The sequence below is a fragment of the Echeneis naucrates genome, chromosome 11 (genome assembly GCF_900963305.1).
Source record: "Echeneis naucrates chromosome 11, fEcheNa1.1, whole genome shotgun sequence".
Taxonomy (NCBI): domain Eukaryota; kingdom Metazoa; phylum Chordata; class Actinopteri; order Carangiformes; family Echeneidae; genus Echeneis; species Echeneis naucrates.
The window spans coordinates 8,994,902-9,022,208 of record NC_042521.1 but is presented as its reverse complement, the minus strand read 5'-3'; the positions used below and the strand labels follow the sequence as shown (position 1 = coordinate 9,022,208).

The following is a 27,307-nucleotide window of genomic DNA, read 5'->3' as shown; positions in this document are numbered from 1 at the left end:
GTTAAATCTTTTGCTCTGTTAGCTTGTTTGCGTGTCTTTTGTGCCATTTGTAGCTGAAAAGTCATGCAGCTGCGTGGTGAGCAACAGCATTTGAACACGCAGTGAGTCCAAACGGGGCAGAATCTGCAGTGTCGGCAGGTAAAGCGCTTCGTCTTCTTATTTGCTTCCACTCGTGGCTGCCGCTTGTTCGGGTTCGTCACGGAAGATCACGCCTGCTCCAAGACCAACATATTAGATTGTGGTGGATCTAACCGCAGACAGTCTGCTCCACCTGAGCCCCATTTGGTGAACTGATTCAGAGTGAATGGTTTCGTGAACAATTAAAGAAAAAAAAAAAAAAAACAAGCATATGATGGGAACCTTATGGCCTTATGGGTATTCTGCGACGCTGTGGTCAATCTGCGCCTGCCTTGTTGTAATCCTCTTGTTTGTCTCTTTGTACTTGTTTGACATCTCTTTTCAGTTATTCTGTTCTTTGTGTCTCCCTGCTGTTCAGTTGTCCTTCAGTCATTTGATTGACACAACGAGCCTTCGCACCGCCTTCGTACAGATCCTGCTGATACAATCCTGCAAGAAACTGCCGAGTCCAGTCGCATACGTGCAGGCGTGTATTCCTGCTGGATTCATTCAGACCAAGAACGCTGCCTTGTTACTGCTAACCACGTGGTCATCAGTAGAAAAGCTACAATAGTTGCCACTTTTTTCCAAATTTTTCCAAAGCTCTACAATGAGTATTAGACGGATCCTTCAGTTTGAAATCTATATCAGAACTACTTCTGTTTAAATATCTAAATTAAAATCTGATCATTTGTAGACAGTATCTGAACAAACCTACACACTAAAACATCAGTCACGATGCTTATGTGTTCATGCTGTGTCATGTCTGTGTGTGTCGGAAAAAGAGAGTCAGGGATGCTCATGGTCTTACTCTGGGGAAGAGGGTGGGAGTAAAGGTTTCACATTATTGTTTGGACACGCTTATCATGGGTGTGTGTGTGTGTGTCAGCCCCATGCATGGCTGTTGGCAGCCTTTCATTTCTTTGATTGTTCTGTTCAATAATCAGCTCTGCATCGAGTGGCTGCCTCACTGCAGCAGGAAGCAGTGCCAAGCAGGATAACATTGGCCTGAATGCAGGGCTTGGTGACCCAGGGGATACTGCGCCAGTTGACTCACAAACACACACACACACAATTGGGAGCCAATAAGGCTGGACAACAGTCCCTTGGGTGGGACTCTTAAAAACCAATCAAGCAGACATCTTGGCTCTTGTCATTGTTAGGTGCTACAGTAACGCCGCCTCTGTGACCAGATACAACTGCAAGTACTGAGCCAGTGGACTCACACACACGCGCGCACAAACGCGCAGACACACACACACAGAGCCCTAGTCATAGGATCAGTGTGTATATCTCAGGATGTAGGGTGTTGTCTCATTGTCGTTGAATGCAGTGCATTCACACACTTTTATCAAAGGAAACACACTTCTGCATTAGAATTGATTAGCAGATGAAATGTTCATATTTATTTACATTAACATTTTCCTAATGTCTTCAAAATAATTCTTTTTGGATAGAAATTCTGAGATAAAATGGATAAATTCAGATTCAGAAGTGTGTTAACCACTGCTGAATAAGCCGTGTGTGAGGGGGAGAGAGGAGATTAGACATTAACAAGATGGACAACACTGAGTAGCACCTCACTGAGAGCGCACACACACACACACACACACACACACACACACACACACACAGTTGACAGGCATTACTTCTGCAGCTATTCAGTCAGTACACAACACACACATGAATACAGCCGTAATAAGATGCTGAATGAACACCAGTGACTGCACAAGCAATTTAACATTAAAACGTCATGCGTGTGTGTGTCATTTGTGCGAACAAATGACACACACACGCATTTATTTCCACACAAACACTCCCACCGCTCTTACATACACACACTCCTTGCTCACCCAATCTTTCAATGCATGCAAACAAAGGCACACACACACACACACACACACACACACACAACACTCCCACACTCACATCTGTTTGGATTTGTTCTCTGTCTGTAGCAGCCCCTTCCATCCTTCACTCTCTCCCTCCTTCTCTCCTTGTGTCCTCATGGTCTCTCTACTGACACACACACACACACTTGTGGAGGGACATGTTATAACACCTTATCTCTTCGTCCCACGTGTTGACAGAAGAAAGACATTTTACGCAGATGCGAGTTGATAAATCTGTATCATTTGCTTGTTTACTTTCTACTGCTGCCTTAAAGTTAAAATTATTTTGTGATGCACAAATGTTCACAAACATGTGTGCGCCTGTGCAATAATGTGTAAAATGTCCCAAGTGATCTCAGAAGAATGACAGCTGAGCTAATGACTTGGCGTAGGAGGCTTGTGACTCAGGCTGGTCACCTATCAAAGATCCCAGAGCTGTCCTGAACGAAGGCTTCTCCCTGACAAGCCCAGTCCTTTGTCTTCCGGGACAGAGCCATGCCCACGGAAATGACAGTAATGGATGCAGTTTTATTTCCTGACAGTAACTTACCGTGGCCACAAGTGGGCAGTAAATTACACTGCGAGGCAAATAAGCAACATTGAGACTGAGAGATTATGGGGAAGAGCACTGGTGCCCCGAGAATGTGCCCCAAACAAAGCATAAAATTGCTGATTTAAAAAGTGTTGCGTTCGTGAGGAATTGCTCTTCAGAAATAAGGTAATAAAGAAGGAAATGGTCTGACTCATAACCTACCAGAGAATATTTCTTCGTTTCGACTGCACCAAGGAGACTGAATGTGGAGGAGGTTTTTCTTACGTTTGGACAGAACTGTTTCCTCATTTACATCTTGCTGCTAGCCTAACTCGGGCCAAGTTGGATGTGGCTATATAGTTAGCATGCTGATGTCGGAGTAGTCTCAATCTTCTTATGCAATTCCTGGCAAGAGAAATAAGCAAATTTTCCAAATTCTTCCCTTTAAGATCTTTGAAATATACCCAGGCCTGATTATCACTGCAGATTGGGCTTTCATGTTATGTGAATTTAGCACCATGTTATCTAAACTCATTATATTGAAACATTATCGTTACCCTTTGCTGTCCATTCCATACAGATAATTTTAGTTTTAATTTTAATTTTCACATTTGCCACTGCTTTCACATTAAGCAGTATATAAAACATTATTGATTGAGCTGTGATGAAAGAATACACGTTGTGACAAACGGTTTTGTCCCAGACTGCATTAGAGAGTGTACAAATCTGATAACCTGTTCATGAAGGATTTCCTCACAGTGTTAGTTTAACACCTTTTAATCCTTCCTGTGCATCACGTCATGTCTCATCTCTGCACGTCCCCCAAGAAAGAGCCCACACTGATACAAACACAAACAAACATGCACACAAACACACACATCACCAGTGTCCCATAAACTTGCAGTTGTTTGGATTCGTATAAGTTGTCCAGGTTGTACATGTGTGTGTGAGTGTGTGTGTGGCTGCTGCCGTCGAGCTGCTGGCGTTGACACAGTAAACTGATCCAAAAGGGTCTGAGAGGGGAAATGTCTCCTTGTCGCGCATGCACACACACACACACACAAATGCATACCCACACACATATACAAACTCATGCACACACACTCCAGAGGGTTAGAGGAGGAGAGCAGTGGAGGAGCGGCACTCACACGGAGATTGAGTTACAGCTGAATTAGATCTGAGCTGTGGGAACCAGCACCTTCCCCTTGACACACACTCACACACACTCACACACACGCACACACACGCACACACATATACACACAACCGAGTTGTGTGTCCCAGCGCATCTACGGTGTCACTCTTGACACCATAGATGCGCTGGGACACACGCTGAGATGACTTGGTATGTGTACACATTCTCACACACACATGCTCTCCCACACACGCACTAACAGATGCTTATAAACAAACACGCAGCCATGAACAGATGCAGGCAAACCCTCAGGATAACACATACACAAACACATGCGTGGACCCACACACATACACAGAGATGGAAAGATACAAAAGAAATTGTGATCTATGTGATCCCACAAATAAATAACAAGTATGAGCATGACATGACAGTGTGTGTGTGTGTGTTCATGTGGCTGGATAAACAAACTTATTTATAACAAATACTCATATGTAATATATATATATATATACACATACAGTACAGGCCAAAAGTTTGGACACACTTTCCTATTCATTTGAATGAGAAGGTGTGTCCAAACTTTTGGCCTGTACTGTACATGTGTGTATGTTTGTGTGTGAGAGAGAGAGTTTTTGTGTGTATCATTGGCGTTGGCTTTGACTCGGAGAAGGTGGTTCTAAGGTTGTAAATAAAGCGAGGCTGGAAAGAAGAAGACAGCAGAGAGGCCACCACGACAAATTTCAGGAAACTCTCCACATCTTAATTGCCCCTTTGGTTTTCACATGGTAATGCCCCCCCTCTGGTGTGTGTGTTTATCTGTGTGCCCCTGCCAGGCTCACACAGCAAAGCCTGTCAGCCACACAGTGGGTGGGTCTCAACCTGCCATAAACACACACACACACACACGGACACACTGCTGTCCCCTAGCTCCACTGACTGGATGGTTGGAGTCATTTTTCCAGTTTAATTTCATCATCCTGTCTGCTGTTGTCTGCCAAGACCTGAAATGCTTTTACTTTCAAAATAAAACTCTACAGTTACGTCTCCAAAGATTATCATTATTAACCAATGAGAGGAGACACATCTACTTCCACCTTTTCTCTTTTTTTTTCATTTTCAACAAGCATTTTCTGAAGATTGCCAGGACAGTCAGTTCAACAGCAGTAGGAGGAACATGTTTCATTATTTTATGCTACTAAATATAGCAGACAGGTGTGCAGGACAAGTTGGCATTAGACAGACAACGGATTCCCTCAAAATCCTAAAAAAAGTGGCTCACTGTGCAGAACTATGTCAAGGACGGCAATGACTAACAGCATGTTAAACCAGAACGCAGCCAGACATGTCCCCACCTTTGAAGAAGTTCTGAAGTCAACGTGAGGTCCACTGCAACTGCACTAACATCCTTTTCATCCAGTTCTTCTTCTTCTGGTGTTGCTCAGTGGCAGCTGTCGTAGCAGCCTTTAGGTGCATTATTGGACGACATCAATCACATATAGTCCTTCCTGTTCATTGCAATACTAACACATAGCAAACTCCCAGTTATCATAGGTGCCCTGTTTGGAGAAGACTGAATCTCATCTTTGAGATGACATAATCTCTCCTCTAATTCCCTTGTGTACGTTTACATTTCTTCACAGTTTCTATTTTGAACATCAGGCTTATCGTAATTTACAGCACCTTCAGGTCACCATGGAGGTGAGCTGAAAATGTTTTCGCTGGCTTCTCTTCACCGTCCTGAACAGAACGTTGGTGAAGCGATCCAAATGTACAAAAAGTGAAAGATTGGAGAGGAAGTCATGACCAAAAAATGCTACGCTGTCTGTCTCGAATCGTGATGGCTCTATTGCCCAAACTGTTGCAGTATGGAAACAGGACTGTCAGTTTTAATGCAGCAGCATAAATGCAGGCCATGACCAGTGCAGTATTAAGCCGTCCTGCTGGTAACACTTTGCACATGGGAACCAGATTTGTCTCAACACCAGTGCCAGGTCAGAGCAGGTCACAGAGGAGATAATAACGATCAGAGAATAATCTTCTCCATTAAAGTTTGCTCTGGCTTTGACCTCTGAGAGCAGAGCATGAAGCCATCAGCAAAGTAAAGGAGCAATAAACCATGAAGGACAAAACACACACACACATGCAAAGTCACACACTTCGTGCACGCACAATGAGTGGTAGTGGGGTTCTCTCAACAGCTGCAGCTGTGACTGCATGATTACCTGTCTTAGGTTTTAATGTCTAACCCACCACACACGCACACACACACACACACACACACACAAAGCCCCTTCTCCACCACTCTACACTTCTGCTTCCTACAATCCACACACATGTGCACGATGCCACCATTCGTCCCTGTGGACGTGGGTTCCAGGGGTACCAGCAGAGAGAGAAGGAACTGCAAACAAACTCTGCCCAGGTCTGGGGTTTCGGTTCCAGCCTTCCGCCTTCTGTGGCCGAGGGGGCCATGGGAACATGAAACGCCAGGGTCCCTGTGTCAATAAGGAGCAGTAGTTCAACACAATGGGGGCCTGCCTGCAGACAACACTGCTGACAGACACCCACACAAAAGCCACTGTGAATGGGAGGGAGGCTTGTGGACACACACACACACACACACACACACACAGAAAAGAATAGAGCAGTGTGTGGTGGCCCACAAGGCCAGTGTTTGATGACTGCTTCTGTGTGTGTACAGATATACTCAAACATCCAGCAGCGCTTATGCCCATGAGGAAATAAACACAGCATCAGAGAGGCAGTTACCACTTAGAGTACAGCCTGTGCTGCAGAACATCAGTGTGACAAACACACATCGGCACATCACAATGCATTCTTTGGATTTGTTTCACTCCGTTCTTCAGTCCAAGTATTAAATTGAAAGAATTTGTTGCATTCAGCCTTTCAGATAAGATCATAAAAACAGTCACAGAAAACGGTACCAGATCAGATATGTTCCTCTGACTGTGGAAATCGGTGTATTGTCCCATTTGACAAATCTGCATGACACGTCACAGTTTTAATTCTGTTTATGGTGCATACTTGAGGATGAGAATAGCTTATCTGTTACAGACTGAGTTTACGTATAAAGTACAGATACACAAAGGTTTGGTTGTGCTGAAGGCAAACTTTTAACCCCTAGCCTGACACGTTTGTTTGTTGTTTTTTTGTTTTCTTTTCTTTTTGGGCTCAGAAATGTATTTCTCATTTTCTCATGAGATAAGCCAATACATTAGAATCAAAATTCAAGCATGGGTTGAAGTAGCCTACTGCTCATATTTAAGGATTCACTCATTACAAACTTATCCATTAGGAATCACTGCCTAACAAAACAGAATACATTATGTATTTCATCCATGAATAGATCAATTGGTCAGGCCGTAGCCTCACTAAATAACTGGGACACTGAGGGACAGTGTGTGTCTGTGTGTCCAGGGGAAATGTAAAATGAAAGTACTGCCACCTGGTGTCAGCTGAGGCATAAAGCCAAATAATCTCAGTCCCAACGGCAGGTGGCAGCACTTTGAGGCTTTTAGAGGGAGGGTGAATCAAACCTTCTTATTAAAACAACCCAGCAATCCATCAGAAGGTAGCAGAGATCGCATTCCTCAGCTGCACCATCTGGAGAGAAAACCACAGCAACGTTTGAACAACTTTTGCTGCCCGTGTTTTGAGCACTAACCACCATAAACTGCTGATCTGAGGCTCTGGAAATATAATCTCATCACCAAGAATGAGCAGCCTGCCGTACGTCACCCTGTTATCTCACTAACCACAGGTGTCTTCAAACTGAGCTGTTATTTACAAAAGAGCAGGCGGTGCACAGATCTGCAGATGAAGTTCAGTTAACTCATCACGATGAGTTGACCGATTATGTGTAACGTCTGCGGCAAGAGGGGAACTTTCTTTCTTTCTTTAGAATTGAGAAAAAAAAATCCACTGATCAGGATAATCTTTGTCTTGAGACTTCAGTTTTTAACAGAAAGCCTGTGTTGAACATGTGTTGCTAAAGAGTTCCCAACAACTTGGTTGGTGGTGAAAAATAGTGTACGGTGAAGTCCCATCATTAAATTCCATTTTTAAATTGTATCAGGTCCAAAAAGGACTAATGTCCCATCTATAATGACCCAACTACATCACATTGTTCTGATATGACGAAAAACTTTAACTATTCAAAAATCACCATGAATCCATTTATTTCTTGAACCATCTGAGCAGAGCTAAACATAAATAATTTGGCAGTTCACAGGCTGAAATGCGTTTCTTTGGAATTCCAAACACAAATTAGAGCAAAAAGTCTGATTGAGGAAAATGAGGGGACAAAAAGGTTAAAGCAATATCAAAGTTTTATTCTTAAAATGTAGTATAGAGAGGAACAGTAGTACAATTCAGAGAGAAAAGAGGAGAATGTAGTTCCATCTTTGAAAACCTTTGATAAAAACGTAAAAAGAGTAACCTGAATTTGCTTTGTGTTCGGAGGGCACTGAGGCGTGGCCCGAGTTTTGCATCACTGTTAAAGTTCGAGAGAAATTGAAAAATACAACCTTCTGCAACAGCGTAAAAAAATACAGCTGGGGGGAAAAAAAACCTCTGCTTTACATCTGTAGTGTTTTTGCTTCCTTATTTGTTTTTTTTTTTCTTTTGTCCATAACAAATACAGCATAAAATCTAAAATGATACATCAAAGTTTTTGAGTTTCATTCATTACAGTAAAATCAGTAGGATGGTAAATAGTATCAAAAGAACAAACAAGACAACAGGATGGTGTGATGAACAAGCACACAATGTGAACAGAGACAGCGAGAAAGCGGAAGGTTAAAGTTCATGGAAATGAACCACATCAGGTGGTCCGTAGCTGACTGTCAATGTGTTCCAACAACTTAAATAATATATTCTTATATATATGTCTTTATATATATATATATATATTTATTTATCTCGTATATTCTCCACACACATATATATATATATATCCGTATTATAACCCCCCCTCCCCCCACAGTGATTTGAAGGTAAAAGTGACACCAAGAGGATGAATATCTCTGACTTAAAATATATCTTCTTCCACTGAGAGTAAAGGAAAGTTACACACCATCGGTATCATTAGCACTTTAGTACATGATGTATACTCCACTGCATATGAACAGATACTGCTGTTCCAAGGTTTTAACCCACACACAATCCGTGTTTCTTTAGAAAATATGTGCTTAATGAAAGAAAAAGAAAACAAACAAACACACACAAAAGAAAGGAAACATCAGTGGAAAGGAAAATTAAACAAAATATGCATCTATGGTAAAGTGAATGATTCTGTAGCATAAAAACATTTAAAAATCTCAACAATTACAGACACGAGCAAGGATTTTCTACACTAAGCAAGTATTCACCTGGCTTTTCTCATACATTATATTTCAACAATAATTAAAAACAACAATTTTGGTTGGACAAATAGAAATTAACAGTCTTGATTGCATTTTGGAGTCAATATATAATATTAAATAACAAAACAAAATGTCTAATAAAAAAGTTGCGCATTGGAAGAAAGACACAGTTTTTATATAGTTCCATTCAGACCCGCTTTTGGGGAAGCAAGAAATTTTTTTTTTTTTTTTTTTTTTTAAACAAACAAAAACGGAAATTATTTTAATGAACGCAAAAGTAAGTGCATGTCTATGAGGCGCCATAGAGCTTCACTTTTTGTGGAACAAAGTGTTTTTCTACCTGGCAGACCTAAAAAATAAAAACGAACTCATATTAAACAGATGACATTTTGTATACCTTTTACACATGAAAAAATGGAGTTCTTTCAGAGTTAAAACATCACATCATGATTTTCTGCATACTTCTCCCTCACAACCAACGTTCAAGTGATTCAAAATATATATACTGTATTTACTATATAACTCAGTACCAAATATAAACAAACGTATAAAGGTATTGATGTCCACTTAGGTCCTCAAAACGTCAATTACAAGTACTGCCGGTAGTTCTACAAAATGTTTGTGTGTGTGTGTGTGTGTGTGTGTGTGCATTAAATAAAATAAAAAGCTTAAAAACAATGGCAAAGCATACCTGATAGTCGCCGTAGCAAAACAGTGTTCTATAGTTTAAGCTGATTACACATGTATAACTGAGTCAGTTTAAGCTTTATGATTATAAACATCATATATAGCCTGTAGGTCCAGTATTCTGCAACAAGCATTACAGCACCAAACGTTTCGTCATTTGGCAAAATTCAAGCTTTAAGTGAAAGTCGGATGTTTTTCTTTAATAGTAATAAAGTGTTACTGTGACGCCGTGATTTGTATAAAGCTAGCAATAACATTTCCCCTTGTACATTTGCTTTTTTTTCTTTTTCAAATTAATCTTTTTTCCCGCTGAATAAAAAGAAAAAAAAAATCTCATGTCTTTTTTCTTTGTGTTTTGTTTTTAAGCGTATTCAGTAGTTTTTGTTTCCTGCTAAATCTTGGTGTGCGGTCTGTTTGGCATAATATCACAACCCTCTTAAATTAATCATAAATATGGCTGCAATACATTAGAGTCACAAAACAGATTTTTTGGTTCCAAGATTTGTGCAGGGAAAGGAAAAAAAAAAAAAAAGCAAGAAAATAATAATATATTTCACGCATCTAAACAAGATCTACAGAGCAAGTTAAAAATCTTCCTGTCGGCAATAATGCTCTTCTGTGTACTTCTACAAGCATCAAGCAATATTCTCTCAGATTGAGAAGAAAGCAACCGCCATTACCGCACCCGCTGCAGACAACACCAGAAATAAAAAAATTTAAATTTATAGCATTTGATAAGACCATAATAACCTCTCTTCATAAATTAAATAATTAATTTCTTTTTTCCTTTTTTTTTTTTTTTTTTTTTTTTTTTTTTAGATGATTGGCCTACCCCAACTCAAAAACTACATCACCACCTGCCCAGCTCTCCCCGGAAAAACAGGAAATAACAATACATCACCAAAAACCTGATTTATCATAATATTCGTTATTAGAATCTGTCTCTTGTGGGCTTGGGGCCCAGAGTTGGAAACATTTTAACAATAATAAAATCTGTACATCTTCTAAAGTTCTCACTCTACCAAAGCTTTTTTTTTTAATCCAACTCTTTGTCATATACTTGCACAATTAAGAAACCTCGAGGTTTGATAGCACTTTGGAGTTGATTGTTTACCAGCTAGTTTTTGTATACATATATTAAACATCAACTTTTATTTTGTTTCTCAAGCTTGTTAAAACTCTTAGTCCTTTTCTTGGGCAGCACCAGCGTTGCCCTCACCCCAATTTGATTGGTCGTTGTCAGTAGGCTCCTCGCCCTCCAGGTCCTCTACTTCCTCCCCTTCGAAGTCTTCGTCACGAGGAAACTCCATGCCCTCCAGGCCCTCCTGGGTAGCCTGGTGAGAGTCAGCGCAGTCCGCACAGACACCGTAGCGCCGTGAGCCGTGGCGGATACCAACGCTGGCTGCAAGCATGAAGATCTTCTTGCACACCATGCATTTGTACTTTTTGTCCTTCTTGTGCACCTGTAAGATAAATGTTTCATGATCACTGGTCATCAGTTAATATGGTATTTTACAAAGACAGTTCTGGGTTGCTAAGCTAACCAACTGTACTGTATAGACCGATCAGCCACAATAGGATACTGCCTGCCTGAGATTGTGTAGGTTCCCGTTTGCTGCTGTGACAGCCCTGTGTTCAGTGGCCAGGAGTCAGCGTGGACACAGTGTCCAGTCTGTGTCTACACAGCCCCATTTTTTAAACATACACGCATACAATGAACTGTAGCAGTTCTTCTGTTGAATCAGAGGTCAAGCTGTTGGTTCACTGGCTTTCCTTTCATGGGCCACATTTGGTAGGTATTGACCACTGCACACCAAGAACATCTACTACATCACTACAAGAGCTGCAGTTTCACTCGCTGACCAACATTTCTCTTTTACATGTCGGTTGTCTTGACTGTTGCAGCAGTCTTCTCATTTAACACTAAGCAGGAACAAAGTATAGAATAAAAAAATGTTAAATGCAATTGTTCAAAATGAACAGTATGCAAAACAAAGGCAAAATGGATACAAAAGAAAAAAGGTTGTGCTACATTGAACTCTCAGTCATAGTTGGCTTTAGCTCAATACAACAATGTATTCTGTTTGGCATTTCACAAAGGAGATTAATTTGGTCATCTTTATTTTTAAACACTGGTAATGTAGGACGGTCTCAAAAATCCTGTCATTTGGTACCACCTTGAGAGAGACCCTAAAATACTCCCTATATTAGAATGAGATAATACACTGGCAGAAACCCCTAAGAGTATCATGTTACACTCACTCCCTTCAGAAAAATGTGCCAGCCAAACACCATGGAGGAAGAGTGCACTGATGTGACGATTGCAGGAACACTGCAGTGCTTGATAGAAGATGGTGGAGGCAGATTACCTGGTGTTATGAGAGAGGACTTCATACAGTAAGTGTGCATGTGTGAACTCACCAGGGAATGTCTCTTTACATGCTCACGGCGGGTGAACAGCTTGCCACAGATGTCGCAGCTGAAGGAGCGCACACCCGAGTGGATGATCAGGTGCCTCTTGAGCGTGCGCCGGTGCTTGGCGATGTAGTTACAGTGGGGGCACTTGAGCTTATTGAGGGCTAGGTGTGAGGACTCACCTGGGCAGAGACAGAGAATGACAAATGTGGAGATGCAGTCAAAGGTCGCCTGGATTCAGACTTCAATCGTGAACACAAAAATCATCATCAAAGCTACATTTACATCTATATATCGCATGATGAGAGAGGGGTGTGGTAGGAACCGATATCCTGATCAAATCACTGTTGGGATGTGGTCACCACTAGAGAGAACACAATCCACTAACTTGGATGTATCACAGAAAGCTCATTTTGTCAAAGCTATCGAAGTTTATTAAAGCAGAGACACAAACGATTATGTTGGCAGCCGTATAATCTACACCGTCCTGCTCGGTCACTGTTGCTAAGTAACAGGTTCTTCCCTGCAGTTCAATTTAATTAATGCTGGAGGTCTCACCATGGCAATGGTAGAAAGACTATAGACTCATTAGCAGTGAATTTAAAGGAACAAGATGGACCTGCATCAAAGTACATGATTATAATAAAGCACCTAATGATTGTTGTCGTAAGAGCCTCACTTGGAATGTAATGGTCAAGATCATGACTAGAACACCTTCTCTTATTACAAGTAATAATCTCATGACTCAGCCTCTTATGGTCTATGCAAATCTGATATTAGTACCTGTGTCCAGTGGTCTGATCACAAATGGACAACTCTGAAGACAGATGTGAACAAAAACCAGACACATCAGGACGCATTTCAGATCTGATCATTCAGACCATATTGGGAGGTGGTCTGAGCCCCATGTGGCCACATTCTTTATGCAGTGTGAATGTAAATTTGTCCTGACCACTGTAGGACCGCCTACTAAACTGACATCCTCTGCCACAGCTTCATAATGACACAAAAGCATTTTGCCATTTACAACGGCTAAAAAAAAAAAATAGATATTTTAATTTAGAGCTGTGCACAATGCAATGATCTGCTCAACCCCTGTGCAACTAGAGGCTTACACTATCTTTTTATGTCTGTGTGTAAGAGAGAGAAATCAAGATGTCCCCACACAAGCAATTTCTTCATTATCCCTCTTGGGAAATACTAACAAGTAACAGAGGGCAGCTGGGCTTAAAAATAAATAAGCAATCTATTGATTTTGAGTAGAATCCAAACAGAGTGCTAGTCTTCACTGTAGAGAGAGTGGGCTAACAGGGCCAGGCCTTTTGTTTGAGCCAGGGAGCACACAACAGAGGCGTTGTCAGGGTAGGTTGCTAGGGAGAGGAGGGAGGAGAGCTGATGAGAAGCAGGTCACCTGTGTATTCACACTCTGTTTTATATACAGTAGAGGAGCAAAACTGTTCATTTGGATGCTAGAAGCTTAGGATTATTATTATTAGGGTCACCCTACCCTCCACATACATGAGACAAACTCAAAAAGAACACAAAACAAAATGTTTTTTAGTTCATCTTGCTAAACATTTTATATCTACTGGTAGATACGACTGTGTGCTTGGAATAATGAAACAACAGTCTTCTGTACAACAGCTCTACAATTCCATCTTACCTATCTAATGTATACAGTATGTAAGGATCAGAAATGGGGTGTTTGTGCTGTAATTAAAAGAGGCACAGTGAATCGACTGCCCACACTATTGAGAATATGAATTTTAATGTTGAAATTTCACAGAGCTAGGCTGTGTTGGTTTTAAATGGTAGCCTTACCATTCTCCCAGGACTTCCCTTGTTGTAAGTCTTGGATGATGCTATACTGGATCTGATTGGCCAGCTCTGGGAAAGAGGGAGGGGGCAAGAGAAATGAGTGAGAAAGACAGATGAGAGGTGGTGTAGAGTCTGGGGGTTGCACACCTCACAACGCCTTGTGTACACAACTGACCCCTCTCCCAAATCCCACAATTGACCCCAAAATGAAATAATGGACATTTCAGTTAACAACAAAGGCAAACAAACAAAAACACACACACGTCCCTGCTATACGTAAAGAAGTGGGAGCCTCAGGCCTGAGACACGACCCAACTCTGTAGAGCTCCAGCAGAGAGGGAGGGGTTAATTTGAGAAAGACAGAGTCAAGCCCTAGCACGGCTCACCTTACACTCAGCTTTTGTGTGCAAGCACCTGTGTTTGCGTGCATGCGTGTCCAGTTCTTCTGGCATCAGTGCATTGAGTCCATTAAAGACACGCCCCTGCGTGTGTGAGTCTATTCACCCTGGGTCAATATTTGGAATAGTGGGGACAGCCCCAGTGCATTAGGGTGGATTAGGGAGAGAGGGGACTGTCCCAGGCAGCTTTGCACCTTGAACGGATTGGGGGTGGGTGGGTGGGGGGTGCTGTGCATGGGTGTGTGTTTATGTGCACGCTTTAACAGTGACTGGTGTGTATGCAAATGCATTTCACCTGCTCTGTGTGCAGCACCCACCCTTTAAACAATCCAACAGTGTTGTTTGGAGAGGGCGCAAGAATTTATGGGCCACGAGTGAGTGTTGGTTGCGGGCTCAGTGTGGTCAGAGCAGACAGCAATGGCAAAGTATTTACAGAGTTGAAGCCACCCTTCACTTTCAACTACTTTAATTTTCCACAATACTAGCCTTCCTGTGGCTCTAAAATGTTGACAGCCAACAGTAAAAAGCTCTGCTGTTATATCACCATTTTCAATCTTTTAGGTTTTCTATTCTGACGTTAGCCATGTACTACTTGGGAAAAGAAAACACGCTAAACTTTGGACATATTTCATTTTATCAAAAGGTAACATGTTCAAATGTTTGCACTGAAACGGTTAATTGTCAAGCAAAAATCACTCTTCAACTATTTGATTATAATTTCTTTTCCACATGAGGCCATATATATCACGTTTGCATGTTCTATACATTTTTAAACTGAATATTTATTCATATTAGTTCTTGATTCTGGATTGAAGCTGCTACGGGCTGTTTTCTAGTATTTTAAATACTAGAGTTATCAATAACATAATCAGCAGAAAATATGAATAAAACCAGTGCTATAAAGGAAAGAGAGAATTGTTATTTGCAGTCCTACATATTATAGGCTGACTAACGTGGAAAGAGAAAAAAAAAAAAAAAAAAAACATTATGAAAGTGATTAAAGCGCCACAAAAAGTAGCGCCACTGGAGCGCAACCACACAGATAAAACAGAAACTGAGAGTCAAACTAAATATCACTGTGGGAAACTGGGACAGCCAGTAATGGTGGATGTCTGTTCAAAGTAAACTAGTAGTCTTGGTGCAAGAGTGTTCTCCATTTTACAAAGGGGGTTTTTGATACCTATTGGTGGGCATGAGCAACATGGAAATCGCCTCGCCTCCTCTGCATGACTTTGTAGGATAATCTAATAACAGACCCCTGCATTCTCATTTTTGCTTTATAAAGCGTAACTAAAATTTGTCATGTGACACACATTCAGAGTGACTCAAACTAATAAGTTTTGTATGCAATGCAAGCTTGGAAAGGATGGCGAGTGTGTCATACACCAACACAAATTGAAACCTTCAACAAACGGCTTTCTGTCCATCAGCAGTACTGAACTATGTTCACCTACATTGCATTAATATTGTTAACTATACCACCAACTTAAAAGGTATAAATAGATAACTATGTCAGATTCCTTTAGTTGTGTGATACAATAAGGATAGTCATCATCTACTTTAGGGAGAAAAATATGTAACCACCTTTTTCATATTCGCCTGTCTCTTCAGATACAATACATAATAGCTGGGGCTCAATTGCACTCTCTTGTAATAAAACATGGTAAAATTTAACCAAAAATCTTATACATGCCCAATGCATTCATGTAATAAAACCCCTGCCTCAATACTACAAGAAGCACAATGGACAATGAGTTTCTAAAAGGGAACTGAGAAAACCCAAGTGGAACTGAAAATCACTTTATACAACATTGCTGATAATTTCTCCATAGAGATCATAAAGTATGTCATAAAGTTATGTCTACAAAGTTAAAAAAAAAAAAAAAAAAGGTTTAAAGGCAATCGTCTTACACTGACATCAAGGGACATCATGATAATTTGTTTCATGTTTTTCAAAATCACACACACAACACCTCATCTACATATTTAACAGTGCATCATTGGACCCAGACCTACAATTGAAGGGTAAACTCAAAGCCCAAACCATATTTTTTGTGGAAAGATGGGAGACACATGGAACTAAGCAATGCAGTCACATGAAGAAAAGAGGATCAGAGGGTTATCACACATGTAGACAAATTCTTTAAGTGACCGCCTCTCCAGGCTATTACAACACCAGGCTTCACTTCTAGCACACATTAAAAACAGCCATAGGAGGAGCTGGAGGCACTAAGAGCATTCAAGCGCATTTAGGGAGGCCTGGGGAAGAGATGTCTCCCCTGCTTTCCTCATTATCTTGCATTAGGGAGGGCTTGCTTCTCACACACTCACACAAAATGTAGTTCTCCTTTTCTACTCACCCCCCCCCCAATCCATACCACTTCACTTAATATGTCATATCATTATGGTTACATGGAGTGCCAAGCTTAATGGGGCCAGCAGAAGGAGACGGGTAGAGCTGAGCGAAGAGATTACAAAGAGTGGTACAGTGTGCCGTTAGGGTGGATGAAGCAATAGATAGATTAAGAGATAGAATGTGGCAGGTATCAAACTGACAGAGTGGAGGTGAAAAGGAGAGCAAAAGCTTCAAGGGTGAGTGAAAGCCCCTTAAACAGCTCAATATGATTCAGCGTTTTCCCAAACAGTGTTTAAAGTTGATCCAGAGAAGGGGAAGGACAAATTTTACTTTTCATTACTTAAAATTATTTTTCTCTCCAGCTGCGTTTTAGTCTAATTTTGAATTAAATATTTTTTCAGGATGAGCCTCAGTATTGACATAGCATCACATGCAGTTTAAAAACTTGTAAAGCAAATATCCCTGCCATTAGGTGTAACAGCACAACATTAAACGAAATCTTTAAATCCATGCTTTCTTGCAATAATTCAATAATTTCATGGTAAAGGTCGCTGAATTGCATCAGGCAATCATAGCTGTCACATGATTAGATGTGTCAAATAATGGTGGCATATCATTGATAAATAATTCTGTTTTTAAGTGCTAGATTAAGTTGAAGCTAAGAGACTGCAAGTGATCATTGAACATTATTTTAAATACTAGTACATATCACCTATAATATAAAATGTTATATTTAAACATGATAGACATGTTGCATTTCATAGAAGATTTCCTGAGCATCATATACCTGGCGAATATGGTTTAATGATTTACAGATTACACTGATGCAGAGGCACAGAGAACTATTAATGATAACTGACTACCTTTTTTGTCTCCAGCTTAGGACCAGTAGTTTTTCACCCAATTTGGAGACCTAATCAGAAAGCTCTCTGTTAAGTATTTTAAAAGTCAGTTTGGAAGTGGTTATGCAGAAGAAGGAAGAGGGCTCAAATGGAATCTTGATATTGGTAGTGTTCAACTTTCCAGCCAAAGAGTCTGCCAAAAGAATAAGCTGATTTTTCTTTTTTTATGTCACTGCAATTCTCTCACACCTTTTACACTGATCAGGCATAATATAATCACCACTAGCCTATATTGTATAGGCCCCTCTTTTTTCCATCCTCAACAGCTCCATAGAGGCCTGGACTCCAATAGACCGCTGAAGGTGAGCTGTGGTATCTAGCACTAAGACGCTAGCAGCAGATACTTGTACTTGTAAGTTGGGAGATGGGGCCTTCATGTATCTTGTTTGTCCATACCATCCCACAGATCATGGATTCAATTGTAATCTGGTGCCAAGTCAACACCTTGAACTCACTGTGTTTCTCATAGTAGTCCTGAACCTCTTTTGAAGTGTGGCAGGGAGCATTATCCTGCTGGAAGAGAAATCATGTGCAATTGCATGTTGCATTTGTACAAAATGTTCTCTTGGTCCCTACTATAGCCCATCCACTGGCAGGGACCATTGTCATAATGGTGTTTAGTTCAGCCATCAGAGGACATAATGCTATGACAGGTCAGTGTATGCAATTCCTTAAGCAGGAAGAACTATCAGGGTATTGCTTTGGGTACGAAAGTAAGAAAAGCGAAAGAATCTAATATCATACATGAAGAAATTATAGTCACGTGAAGTCTTGATTGCATGTTACAATAATGCTTTAAAGACCATTCTACCATACAAAGTCACCACATTTCACTTTCTGAGAGTGTGCAGTGAAAGTAATGATAAGAAATTTATGAGTTAACATAGAAGCCATACATATATAATATGGGAGAGGACTTGACATCATATTACCTGCATTTTCAGAGAGGGAGGAGAAGTCCTCTCTGGGGTAGGAGGCAGAGGGCTGGATCAACATTCCCTCATCAAATCCCTCTTCAGGTTCTGGTGGGAAGTTGTAGACAAAACGTCGCGTGGTTGTCTGCTTTTTCCTTCGTCCACTTCCAGCCACAGTGTCTGGTGCCTCTCGTTTTATTGCTGCAGGTGCTGCTGCAGTGAAGAACTGAACCTGGCTGCTCACTGCCCGTGTTTCATTAGTCTCTGCTGAATCAGAGGAGTTCTCGTTGTGGTGGGTCAAGCTGCCAGAGGCTCCAGACGTCACCAGGGCACAGCCCTCATTGCCAAACACTGTCACCTCTATATCACTAGTTTCCTCTTTCACCAAGCCGATTTCGTCCTCTTCATCCATTGCTTCTTTTCCTTGGTTGTTGCTGGCCTTGATTGACAGCTTTGACAGGATGCTTGTGGCCCAGAATTCAGTTGGCTTCCCACCAAGGCTTCTCTGTCCTTCTTTGGCAACCATTTGCCTCTTGTTGTAGTCCACCACCACAGAATCTGGAGCCTCCTGCTTGATGCTGATATTCAATGCATCCTTGATAAAAGCCCTACACGACTGAACAACTTCTGTCATCTGGAGATAACTCGCAACAGACATCACCTCAATGGCATTTTGGCTTGTAAGCAGCAGATTCCCGGAGTAGAGAAAGTCGAGGATAACTGAGAAGCCCTGCACAGCAGCAACATCCAGGTGTGTGACCGTGGCCTGGTCCTGGGCCTCACTCTTGGTCAGACAGTAGAGGGTTTTGAAGTAGCGGCTACCCGCCACCAGGATGTTCTTGTGTGCGCGGAACACCTGGCCTGAGACGACTATGTTGACGTCACAGAGGATGCCACTTTTGCGTTGCTTGTCCAGCTCCTGAAGAAGCTGGTAACAGTAGGAGTTCTCATTAGGCTTGTTACGGTAATCTTCCTCTGAGCAGTTAGTGGAGGGGCTGGCATTGTCTGAGGGCCTCACCATCTCCTAAAAAAAAAGGCAGGGAATTACAAATTATTCCACTAGGTTTATATTCTCAAACAGGAAAAGTAAGCATAAATACAGTTGAACACAAATGTCTTCTTTTCTTGGCTTTACAAAACACACACAGGGTTCCTGGTGTGACACTAACACCCTAAGGGTGAAACAGGTTTGACAGGCTTCTGTAATGGGGAAGGTTAGAAAGAGGTAAGTTATATTATTTTCAGTCTGGGTAATTTTACATAGCTCTATAATCAATTAAGTTTTTCTTCCCCATGTTACCACACTGCAATAAAACCTTAAGAGCAGACTTGTCAAATGAAAAGGCATCATATTTACTTTGCTGTTATACAGTGGGAGAGGTCCCTTATACTGTACCATTATGAATACATTAGACTCCAGTGTTCTCTGCTTCTGAGGAGTTTGTTCGTGAGTTATCTGTACAATTTGTCACAGGGTGTCTTATCAAATTTACTAGATGATGATTTCTTCCACTTTCCAGAGTGTATTTTGACAAGCTAAGAGAACAAGCCTAGACTAGTTGCACTGTCTAACTTGAGGTTACAAGTGTTTGTCGGGTATGCATTTTCATTTATTCAAACATTGAAATAACAGTGACACCTGTTTCATTGTATCCTGTGGTTGTTTAACTTGCAAACTACTGAAATTATCATTACTTAAATGCTCAGTTGGGGTTCCACAAATACCTGCATCTCTAGATTGATGGAACATTTTACTCCATTAAATTCTATTTGTGGTATAATTCAGAAATGGGGTGCATTTTATAGGCTAGTTTTTAAGATTCAAACAAGAGCATCTATGAGACATGCACCACAATTCTCCTGTCTGTTTCTTTATATTTGATTATTTCAAGTCAGGGCCAAGTATCGTTCAAAGGAATTGTTCCTGAATTGTTCTGTGGGAGACAAATATCCCTGGCGACAATAAAATAGCATTTTCACTGGAATTGCACATCCTTGATAGATATACTCATTAAATATATGGCATCAAATATACAATGCATATCTTGGTTTGAGGTAAGTGTACGTATGCACTGTCACATAAAAAAAAAAAAGAAAAAAGAAAAACAGCAACAACAAAAATATGCATGTCCACCCAGGGTCCACCCAAGTCTATATCATCGTGCTTTCACACAGCACACAAATGTAGTAGCATACATCTCTAGCTCATTTTAAAATTGCATAGCAGATGTCCTAATCCAGAATAATTCACATTGCTCGAGCCCTGCATTTTTGTCCCCACTCACCACAATCTCACTCACACATGCGTGTGCACACACACAGAAACCAAGCTGCCTACACATACACGCAGTTCGAGTAATTCAGATTAAATCCATTTCTCTGAGGTCCCCACCCAACCCCCACCCCTACTCCTTCCACACTACAGCTCTTGTCCAGGGCAGCCTGGGCACACAGTATAGTATAGGGGGGCTTATCATCCTCTGCCACAGCTGGAGGGGGAGTTGGGATAAAATGAAATGAGGGAGAGACGGCGAGGGCAAAAGTGGGTGTGTTCTTCAGGATAGAGGAAATAAAAGAGGACCAACAAACAAAAAAAAGAGAAACTAAATTGAGTTCTGATGGCAGAGAAAAGATGTTGCTTCAGAGCTGATGGAAATAAGTGAGAAAATGAGAAATGGTTGGTGGATAAAAGAGAAAATCCAAACAATACAGAAATAAAAAACAATTGAGAGGATGAGACAGAGATCATGAGCCTCAAGAAAAAGAGCAGAGGAGAAAATGTGGAGCAGAGGGGAACGAAAAGTCAGCACAGTACAGACAGGGAGATGGGTCACCCCATTTTGGCCTTCACAATAGCCCGTGCTCTGCCTGAGGCTTATTGTCCACTCACTGTGGGCCTTTAAGAAAGGGCTCAGCACTCACTCTCTTATTACACAGCAGCTCCCACTTGCAAGAATAGAGAGGAGCCATGGTGCATGTGGGTTAGGCGAAGAGGATGAGATAGAAAACATTATTCCATGATATACACATCAAAGCCTCTGGAGAGGCACGATCATCTTGTTGAGTACTTTGATGGAATATATTGCTGTGGTGTGGTGATGGCCATGAGCACTATCACAACAAGATGAGTTGGATATGCTTTCTCATTACTTTTTGCCTACGATCACACTGAGTTTTTGCTGCATTGTTTTTTCTAAACTATACTCTTATGAGAGTTTAAACCAAGCCTTAACTCACATTGATGAATCATTTAACATTCTACAACAAAAATGCCTTGCAAACATTCACAGTCAGAAGACAGTAGTGAGGTTTAACAAATTCAAAGACATTAGAAATGCAATTTACAAATACCCTCAGAAGATTTATACTTGGGGTTTCATAGATCCCTTTTATCATTTCAACTGACAAACCATCCCAGCCCTAAACCCTGTGACTCCCCTGAGCTTTTATCTATAATACATATGAAGGCAACAGGTCAGAGAGGTAAGACATTTTGGCAGATCTGATTCAATTTTACCATTTGTGAACATGTGCATGCACTTTTTGGAACCAGACTAGGACAGCCTGGTACTGGATAAGTTACTACATACTGGCCTCATCTTCAGCATCATTCTTTCTCCAGATGTGCCACGTGTGAACTAGAAGCAAAAGAAACCAGCAGACCAACCCTGCACAGCAGATGCTGGAGGCAAAACCAGCCAGAGCCAACAGAGAATATGGGGACAATATCAACCTCCTCAGTCATGACGTGGCTATGCTATTTCTTTCTTTTTTTTGGGGGGTGGGTGAAAGAATGAAAGGCAGCAAGAAAGCTATGGAATCCAAAGCGGTGCTGGAGATGAATCCTTTGATCTAAGACAAACATGGATAATTCAAAATTTATTGCGACCAAGATAGCCATAAATTCAAGACGATGCACCGACTACATAGTCAAGATATGCTTACAACTTAGACAATAGAGGCCTTCAACAAAAATAAACCACAAACCCAAACAAACCCTAAAGCCCCAAGGCCAGCAGATCACTCAGACACACCTCCAAAAGATCATGTGATACAGCAATGTCCCCATGCACCATAATGACCTACTGGAGCCAGTTTTTGTTTACCTTTTTACACATACACACACACACACACTTGCCTCCACCCCCCCCTCCTCTGCACCCAACCACCTCAATCCAGTCCCATGGCCAGCCCAGCCCTCAGGCCATCTCCATCAGTCCTTTCCCAAGTCACTATTTCTACTGTATCCTTCCCTCAATACCCCTCTCCTCACCCAACCCGTCTGCCCCTAGATGCTAGAACAATACCACAGTGTGCGTTTGGCCCAAGGTGTGGGAGGGCTGCACCGAGTGTCTCCCGGCCTCCTAACAATGCCTCAACAGAAGAAGCAGAGAGGGGGGAACGAGGGGAGGGTAGAGTCACTGATGGATTCAACAAGAAGAATTCTCCCTCCGGCTCCACCCCACCCCATTCCCTTGACCTGTGGCCCCCAATAAACATCCCATCTATCTGGCAGAGACCAGATCTCAATGGGTGTATCCCCTTCCCTACATGGGGAGACTCACTCAGGAGTCCAGTGGAGGAGTCCAATGAGAGGCCATCCACAGAGAGCTGAAAATGAAACTCACTTTATGCAATAATTTTGCAATGTACCTCTCAGTCTTACAATATATAAGGAACTACACTTGTAGAATTGACTGGGTACATAGTGATTATGTGGCAATGAATATGGGTGTAACAAGTTTGTTGGCCCAAGATCATGTGCACAGCTACTTCATGATGATGTTCGACTTTTGTCTCATCTTAACCCTTTACCTGTTGGTAAACATAAGAAACAAAACTGCACCTAGAAAATGAAACTTGCTTATAGAAATCCCAGATATACAATATCATTTCTGATCACACAACCAATGGTATACTTCTGCTTCATCTTAACCTTTTAACAGTTAGCAAGAGGAACAATCTTAGCACAAGACAAAATCTAGAGAATTAAGGACAACGGCCCCCTTCTCCAGGGAGACCCACATTTACCACAGCTGCCCTGGTGTGCTTGGGCTAATCGAGTTAGCTTTAACGAATGCAGCGGGGCCTGACTAACGTCAGGAATGGGTGAATAGAACAAGGCACTGCTTCTTGAACACCATAACTCTCCTTATAAGAATATCAAAAACAGCAAGAAATTATTCAATGCATTTCAGAATTAAATTGTTTCCAGTAACAGCAATTGTACTTTATCTCTCCAACTCCATCCTTCATGCAGAAATGGCCTGGACAACCTCTCAGTACAGTGTCTGGGGTCTTTGTTGCGAGGGAAAACCCACACCAAGCCCCTAATCCACTCCCCCTGCTCTCCTTACCAATTAGAGATGTGTACAAGTTAGCGGATCACTTAAAGTAATTCTGATTAGTGATTGCGTGTACAAAGGAAGGAACTAAATGTGGTAGTGCAATCCTCTTCACTCACAAATTGGGAGTCAAATAGCACCCCACACTTAATTCCCCTGACAGCTCCGACCATTGTCGGTATATGAAGCTGTGGCAATGAACAGTAATTGTAAGTGTATGTGGGTTTTTTTTTTTTGTTTGTTTGTTTGTTTTTTTTACAAATATATAATTAATGGGAGAGACGTCCTTGCCTTATTGGTCAGTTGAATATGCGCTCTATTTTTATGGAGTCCCTGCGAGAGTCCTACAGAATTGTTGCCAACAATGCAATAAAAATAATGGACCAATAAGAAGACCTCATACACATCCATAAAGTCTGTGATTACCAAATATGAGGATGGCTTGTTTGCATCCAATTAGAAGAATTCAATATAGTATATAACATGTTGTCAACAACGTCAATTAACCTCAAGCTCAGGCTAACCGGAAAGCCTTCATATCATAAGCAAATAAAGAAGGGTAATATGGTTGCAGTCTTGTGTGTACAGGATGGGACCTTAATCATTAAATACTCCCCACAGGTATAACATGTAGAGACAATTAATCCAGAAATATCTGGGTGACAGGGTCAGGTGTTGCCATGTCACTCTTTTTACTAGTATCGTTTTCTCTCACTCAGGCCCATTCAAAAGACCTCATATGGGCCAGTCAGGCTCCAGGCAAACATGATTTACTCTCCTCCTCTTGTCCAGCCTTGCAAGTGACACCATCTATGGATTTTGGGGGGTCATTCTAGCACAATGCCTCTAATTTAGCTCCCCAAAGGGGGGAGGAGGAGGTGGAGGAGGAAGAAATGCGCCAGAGGTCACAGGACTGTGAGCCAGCAGAACTGTATGAGGCCAAAGGCGGGGGGTTGGGTAGGGGTGCGGTTCCCCAAAGGCTGCTCGGGTCGAGCCCTTGCCATTGTGTGACCTCTAGCAAGCTAGCAAGCAAGACAGCTGCTGATGCAACAAAAGGGGATTTCTGTACAGTGCGCACCTAAAACAAGGCACTACACAAGAGCACCGATGCCCATTACATGTGAATGACTTTTCAGGCCACTGACATTGATAAACACCGGCGACATGTCATTTATCTCTCAGCGTGACAGACAGCCTCCGGTGTGATAGTAGCTAGCAGGTGTCATACTGGAGCAGGTATGCGCGTCTGACTTCAGACTTGACAAACGCTCGCATTTAAGAAATCGGCTGTATCGGAAAGATTGGTGTCACCCACGCCATGAAGTGGTCGTGTGTGTTTTGTTTTGTCTCTTTTACTTGTAATTCACTAACTCACTTTGTCCATATTAGCCTCGCTAGGGGCTTTCCACTGCCGTCTCAAGCAGTCTACCTCCGGCCAAACAGAAAAGCTACAAGCGGCTAAGTTAGCTAGGACCGCTGTTAGCTCAGGTTAGCAGGGAGATGCTAGCTAATCAGCTAGGGGAAGGGATTGTGGAGCTTAAGTAAGAGCTCATTATCGCCTAATTTTGTGTTAATAATTCGTAACGACTGGCAACACGAGTGACAAACGAAACATACAGTGACGTGCGGTGAGACAAATATGTAGCAGGTATTTCAAGCGACGCAGGTAACTAAAGGAAAGCGTCATGGACGTGAGCTAACGTTACCTGTTTGGTGGGGTCATTTCTCCCGTGCTCAGAAGACAGGTGATGTCTTAGCAGCAAGGCCCGCTTGTAGTTGCGACTGCCTTTGACAAGCTCGTCGCTGTTTTTAGTGGCAATGTTGTGACACCAGGAACAGGACATGAGCCCCGTCTCCTGGCAAAATTTGAGCCATGGAAATTCTTGCAACCACGAAGCCTGGAATATAAAGTGTTTCTGGAGCAGCGTCTGTGGTCTCATCTCTACGCCTGATTTCCTGGATCCCGTCTCGCAACCCGTGGCACCGCTTCCCGACTCTTGGCTGTCGGCGTCGTTGGGACCGTTCCCCGCTGTCCCGCTGCTCCCCTCCGTGGACCCGACCTCCGTTTCCAGCGAGCCGACTCGACCGTCGCCCTCCCTGGCCGCCGCGCTGCCCCCTTCCGGGTCCTCTTCTTCCTCCGCTTCGGGTTCCGTGCTATCGCTGACAGACCCAGCGCCTTCCACTCTCCTCTGCGATGGTCCGTTCGCCCCCAGATCCCTGTCCTCCTCTTGATCCGGCCTGTTCCCGTTAAAATGTCGGTCTTGACAGGCCGGGGCCTCCCTGCTGTTACAGTTCCCCCCACCGATACCGCTGGAACCCGTTAACCCAGCTAATCCACCTCCTCGGAAAGCCAACGACCTGCGGTTTCTCTCACTGGACATTTTTCTTTATATATATTAGAATCTTCACTTTCCCAACAGTATCTCCCTCTGACAAGACTAATTTATTAGTAAAACGATGTATTTTCCGATGTCCAATGGACCGACGTCGTCTCTTTTCACCGCTTCGGCCCTCCCGGTGAGAGTATGTAGGTTATGCGGAAATAAATAAAGGTTTTAAACGCATAATGAATTTCAGGGTTCTCGCTGCGTCCGCGCAGGCCCCGCAGAGGTCGAATGGCAACGACTTTCTTCCCCACAATGCACCTCGATCAGAGAAAGGGGGGGCGGGGGGGGAGGGAGGGGACGGCTTTTAAAGGAAGATGGGGGTGCTGTTGATCAGCAAGGGGTCTTTTGTGTTTGAAGGCTGCACCCATTTTTCTCATGCTTTTGATCTTTTGACTTTGCTTGTCTTCTCAGACCATAAATGTTAAATTGTGTGCCCCCACTTAAGGCCCTCTGCTAAATGGGGTTACCACAATATTTCATGAAAGCAGGAACTTGAAGCGTGTTACACGTTTTAGATTAAAAAAAAAATCAATGTAAAGGAATAATTACTAAAACAAAAAAACGATTTTATATATCTGTTTGTGTATGACTTAAATATGGTATTTATCAGAATTAATCAAAAACTGCTCATCAATGTTGCATTATATTAATACTGTCACTCCGTCGTAGTAGTAAAATAGTTTTAATTTGTCAAAAGTATACACGGTTAATATAGATTTGTATACCCCAATATCGTGTCATATTTGCTATAACTTGTCTTAGGATACCGAGAGTGAATAAATAACTGTAAAAAATATATATAAAATCATCATAAGAACATAATAAATACTATTTTGTCAATTCCCATTTGTCGTCATATAGATGTAAAACTTGTATCCTCTGTACATAAGCGAGATGCTATAGCCTCAAGTAAAATATTTTAACACATGAACATGTATCCCCAGTTTGCTTCAGTCTTCTCTTTCACTGCCATCATAGTTGGGTCCAGCAGGTGGCACTCTTTCTAAACATCGCTCTCGCTC

The 27,307-nt window shown here is 42.0% G+C and overlaps 1 protein-coding gene across 2 annotated transcripts; it reads right to left on the bottom strand.

Moving 5' to 3' along the window:
• Window positions 1–9,247: 9,247 nt before the first annotated feature.
• zbtb10 (zinc finger and BTB domain containing 10) lies at window positions 9,248–26,525 on the bottom strand. Of its 2 annotated transcripts, XM_029514025.1 has the most exons (5): window positions 25,605–26,525; window positions 18,572–19,577; window positions 13,987–14,052; window positions 12,172–12,347; window positions 9,248–11,213 (listed from the first exon to the last, which is right to left on the bottom strand). In XM_029514025.1, the coding sequence occupies exons 1-5, from the start codon at window positions 26,277–26,279 to the stop codon at window positions 10,932–10,934; spliced, it is 2,205 nt and encodes a 734-aa protein (XP_029369885.1). In that variant the 5' UTR covers window positions 26,280–26,525; the 3' UTR covers window positions 9,248–10,931. The 2 variants fall into 2 exon arrangements, with proteins under 2 accessions (XP_029369885.1, XP_029369886.1); XM_029514026.1 differs by lacking the exon at window positions 13,987–14,052.
• Window positions 26,526–27,307: the final 782 nt, after the last annotated feature.

Bases quoted from the DNA above. Each gene is read 5' to 3' on its own strand.
- zbtb10 (XM_029514025.1), bottom strand. From the start codon at position 26,279: ATGTCCAGTGAGAGAAACCGCAGGTCGTTGGCTTTCCGAGGAGGTGGA. The intron at 19,578-25,604 runs GTAACGTTAGCT...CTTTTTTTTTAG, and splicing joins GAAATGACCCCACCAAACAG to GAGATGGTGAGGCCCTCAGA. The intron at 12,348-13,986 runs GTAAGGCTACCA...GTCTCTGCCCAG, and splicing joins AGGGAAGTCCTGGGAGAATG to GTGAGTCCTCACACCTAGCC.